A 5,000-nucleotide genomic window follows, 5' to 3' on the forward strand; every position below is an offset into this window, starting at 1 on the left:
TGTTGCTTACAGAACAGAGACATGTTGCTTACAGAACAGATACATGTTGCTTACAGAACAGAGACATGTTGCTTACAGAACAGAGACATGTTGCTTACAGAACAGAGACATGATGCTTACAGAACAGAGACATGATGCTTACAGAACAGAGACATGATGCTTACAGAACAGAGACATGTTGCTTATAGAACAGAGACATGTTGCTTACAGAACAGAGACATGATGCTTACAGAACAGAGACATGATGCTTACAGAACAGAGACATGTTGCTTACAGAACAGAGACATGTTGCTTACAGAACAGAGACATGTTGCTTACAGAACAGAGACATGTTGCTTACAGAACAGAGACATGTTGCTTACAGAACAGAGACATGATGCTTACAGAACAGAGACATGATGCTTACAGAACAGAGACATGTTGCTTACAGAACAGAGACATGTTGCTTACAGAACAGAGACATGTTGCTTACAGAACAGAGACATGTTGCTTACAGAACAGAGACATGTTGCTTACAGAACAGAGACATGATGCTTACAGAACAGAGACATGATGCTTACAGAACAGAGACATGCTGCTTGGTGAGATGCTGTTTGGTGAAACTGAAAGCTGCTGCAGTAATTAGTCAGATCCATTCAGACATGAAATCCTTGAGAGCAGGCGGCTAGCTCGGGCCTGGGCAGAGGAACCCGCAGAAGTGATACTGAAAGCTCCAGTTCCATGAATGGCCACTTGAGGGTGGCTCCAAAAGGGAGTCGTTCCCCATCCACCCCCATGTAAAAATGCCCGTCTTTACAACAGGATTAACTCATTGAGTGCCAGCCACTTTTGGAAGACGGATGCTCCCAGTGCCAGCCCTTTCAGAGCGTTTTCAGTGATTTCTCGAGGCCCACAGAATATTGTGTGATATTACTATGTAAACACCGAACACGCCCAAAGAACGATGATACTCTATGGTATCATCAGCAAAAAAAAGTTTATTGATATCATTTTCCGTTCTTTAGTTATCAGCCGGAGAAGATAGGTTGTTTTCACCAAAAACAGACGTTTCAAATTAGAAGCTGAGATAATCAGCCTTTTGTGAAATGAAGCATTTCAAGCACATCACTGACTCTGAAGCTAATATTTTCTGATGTAGTGACACCTCAAAAATAATTTCCTTCAATAAAACAGCGAAAACAAAGGAATTTTGTTTGGCAAAATAATATTTTTTAGCTGCAACCAGCAGCGCTGGCCCCTGCGTGCGCAGACCCTACACTTTCTTGCTGGTCTTGATTTACTGCTGGTGGGCATCAGATATTCTAGCTTGCCAATCTGTCCATCGAGCCTGCTGTCTGGGTCTGTCTGGGTCGGTGTTGTATGCTGCCCTGCGTGCCCCACCCCCCCCCCCCCCTCAACTGCAAACCCCTCCTCTGTGGGTGTGTCTCTGGTGGCTCTGGTGGCTCTCTGCTGCGTTTGCTCTGAACTGAAAACCCAGCTTTTTCACAGCGTTCCGCGTGTATTTGTCACCGGCTCCCAGCGCTTCCAACTGAGAATAATAACAACTCCACAACTAATCATGTGGAGGGGCTATCACAGCGGACACGGAGGGGCTCAATTGTGGGAGCAGATTGGCTGCTGCAGGCACAGCTAACGTTATGCTTCATGCATATCGATGCATACCGATGCGGTTTCCGTTTCATCACGGGGCTTCTTCTGCTGTTTTTCCTCACCTTTCTCTAATCTGGAGAGCACTGTCGCCACCTAATGGGTCCGTAAAATAGGTTATACACATTCAACATGCCCCAAATTTTTACAGGAGATGTATCAGGCTTTGATCCACGTCCCACCGTCAAAAAACGCAATTGACGACAATCGTCGTCATTGGCACTCTACGTTACTATTTGAATTGACGACAATTGTCGTCATTGGCACTCAATGAGTTAAGCATGTTCAGATTCTGGTTCAAAACACGCTTTTGGTCTCTATAGCTAATTTCCCCCCCATATAATTCAGTTATTTAGAGTAAATAGACGATAGAAAGGAGTAAGGACTATGTTTTGGGCGTGATTGACAGGTCTGTCCAGTGATCTCGCAGCTCGCCAATCATAGACCAATAGCAGGCTGCGCTGCGGCACTTCTCGTCCAAATTCACGTCACTTCTGGCTCCAAATACCCAAGATGGCGATGGTGAAAATGCCACGAGGCTTCAAAACACGAGTCCAAAAATCAGTGGGTGATGTCACGTGAGCTATGTCCATATATTTATACTGTCTATGCTTTCTGCATGTCCCTATCTGTCCCCGAGTGGACAAATGTAGTGGAGTAAAAACTAGATTACTGGCTCAAAAATATACTCATCCCAGGATAAGTCAGCATGGCTCCTGAAACATAAGGCATATTATGGATATAAGAATGGGGTTCAAATACAAACGTGAAAACTACTTGTTCCTTAAAAAATAAAAACTTGACTGAGTGTGTGTCAGTGTTTACTGACATCCTGGCCAGCTAGAGTCAGCAGACCCAGTGAGAGGAAGGGGGGACGTCTGTGAACTGGTCTCTGATGTCTTTTCTCCTGTCTCTCTCTCTGCAGATCCAGAGAGCGTGGATCGAGAGAACCTTCCAGAAAAGAGAATGCATCCAAATCATTCCCAGCAAGGACGCCAGCAGGTATGACTTGTTTGTGTTCTTCGGTTTAAATATTAAATCAAAAATATTAAAATGTTCAACGGTGACAATGTTCACATGACAAACGTCAGGTGTGTAACGTTAGCCGGCATGCGAGCGCACACTGGGAATGGCATTTTCATGATCGGGCGACCCTGTCAGTCAAGCTAAATAAATAAGCGTTTATAAAGTTTTGTGTTTTATTACATTTATTCTACTGAATATCTATAATGAAAAGACAAATTAGGACTTGGGACTTGCTTGAGACTTGTACCAAATGACTTGAGTCAGTGATGTAATGCTGCGTGTGGCCTCGCCAGGTGTGGCTGCGGCCGGCAGGTGGCGCAGCACACGGCCGTCCCGGCCGGCGGCAAAGAGGAGGGGGCGGAGCTCCAGCCTCCGGAGCGATGGTCCATCGCCAAACACACCCAGGCCACGCCCACCGACACCTACGGCATCGTGGAGTTCCAGGGAGGCGGCCAAATCAACAAGGCCATGGTACCAAACTACAAGCTCATTATTTCATTGAGTTGTTCTATATATACATTGCCAAATTCACACCCTCTTCCAGGTTAGCCATGGGATGTAAGGGGTTATTCCCCATTCATTTTCTCATAGACGTTTCATAAAATCCAATATGCCAATTATTTCTGCTGTTATTATTACTTATTTTCAAACGTTCAGTCATATATTTTTATGTTTTTTTTGTGCGTTTTTTTAATGTGGTAATTCTCAGTTGCATTATCTTTTATATTTCCTCTGTTCTCATTATTATTCTCTTTTTCTTTGCTGTCTTATTAGCTACTGTTGCAATGATCCAATCTATATATTTATCATAAGTGTAGGGCTGCAACTAATGATTATTTTTTATTGACGATTAATCTATTCATCGTTTGGTTTATAAAATGTCAGAAAATGATGAAAAATGTGAATCAGTGTTTCCCAAAACCCAAGATGACGTCCTCAAATGACGTATTTTGTCCACAACCCAAAGATATTCAGTTTACTGTCAAAGAGGAGTAAAGAACCCAGAACACATTCACATTTAAGAAATCATTAAGCTGAAATCAGAGATTTTTTTTGTTTTTACTCAAACCTATCTATTATCAAAATAATGTAGTTGGCGGTTGATTTAATAGTTGACAACTAATCAACTAATCGTTGCACCTCTACATAAGAGATTCAAGATTAAATCCGGAATTGACTCTTGAGATCATAACAGAATCAGCTGTCTTCATACAACAAAAATACAATCACACTATCAATACATTAGAATGCCACAGCTACAATGTCTATGAAAAAAAATATATATATATATGACTGAAATGTTATTCTGTCTGCAGTACATCCGTGTGTCATCTGACTCGCGTCCGGACAGCCTGCTGCACCTGATGGTGAAGGAGTGGGGTCTGGAGCTGCCCACGCTGCTGGTCTCCGTGCACGGAGGCCTGCAGAACTTCGACCTGCAGCCCAAACTCAAGCAGGTGTTTGGGAAGGGCCTGATCAAAGCTGCAGTCACCACCGGAGCCTGGATCTTCACCGGTGGAGTCAGCACCGGTGATTTTTGCTCTTTTTCATTCACAAACAACAACAAACAAACAAACAAACAAACAAACAAAAAGGCAGGCACTAATGCTAAAAGGATCAGAGTCATTGGGGTACTGTAGTTAAAATCCATGCTTAGCATTAAACAAAATATTGTTCTGGGCTTAAGCTGATTTAAGGTAATTTGACAGAATTATGAAACATATTGCCACTCTCATTTCTTTAATCCATTGCGGGGGATACGTTTTGTCTGGATTATCAGAAAACTAAAGTGAGCAGGCGTTTGGGCCACATATCCACCAGAATATCACAGGAAATATTATCCTCAAACCACTTCCAGTTCTCAGATTTGGATTGCAGACTTTTCTTTCTACCAAATAGTTTCTCCCTCAGACAATCAGCTGTGTGAAGCAAAAAGTTGAGCTGAAATGAAAGAAATAACTATTTTAGATCACATCCCTGGTGATACAGTGCATTTAATATTGTATGCAAAAGAAAAATCACAAAAATCAAATTCGTTTTTTTTACATCAACCCTGCTGAGTTCATTCATAAACATATCTAGAGTGTGCCGACGTCAGGTAGCACTATACATTTTCAACACAATTTTAATCAATAATATCATGACATGACAGCTGTCAATCAATCTTCATGGCTATGAGAGAATTCTGAGCAGGCAACATGGCTGCCTACAAGGGCAGACTTTTCTAGCCCATGAATGTTAATATACTTAGCCAATAAGTATGCAATCTGGGAACCGAGAGTCTATTATTATTTGAAAAATAGACTTCAGACTTCAAAAATAGGTTT

The 5,000-nt window shown here is 42.3% G+C and overlaps 1 protein-coding gene across 1 annotated transcript in view; it reads left to right on the forward strand.

Annotated features, from left to right (window-relative positions):
* Window positions 1-5,000, forward strand: part of LOC310791518 (transient receptor potential cation channel subfamily M member 1-like) — a gene marked incomplete at both ends in the record, with an annotated part of 40,978 nt that overhangs the window by 8,325 nt on the left and 27,653 nt on the right. Inside the window, 3 exons of the mRNA XM_083653193.1 lie at window positions 2,573-2,649; window positions 2,967-3,144; window positions 3,990-4,203. Of these exons, the coding sequence (XP_083509319.1) occupies window positions 2,573-2,649; window positions 2,967-3,144; window positions 3,990-4,203 (469 nt within the window). The remainder of the gene's footprint in view (window positions 1-2,572; window positions 2,650-2,966; window positions 3,145-3,989; window positions 4,204-5,000) is intronic.

This window comes from Poromitra crassiceps (assembly GCF_964638095.1).
Source record: "Poromitra crassiceps genome assembly, chromosome: 16".
Lineage (NCBI taxonomy): Eukaryota > Metazoa > Chordata > Actinopteri > Beryciformes > Melamphaidae > Poromitra > Poromitra crassiceps.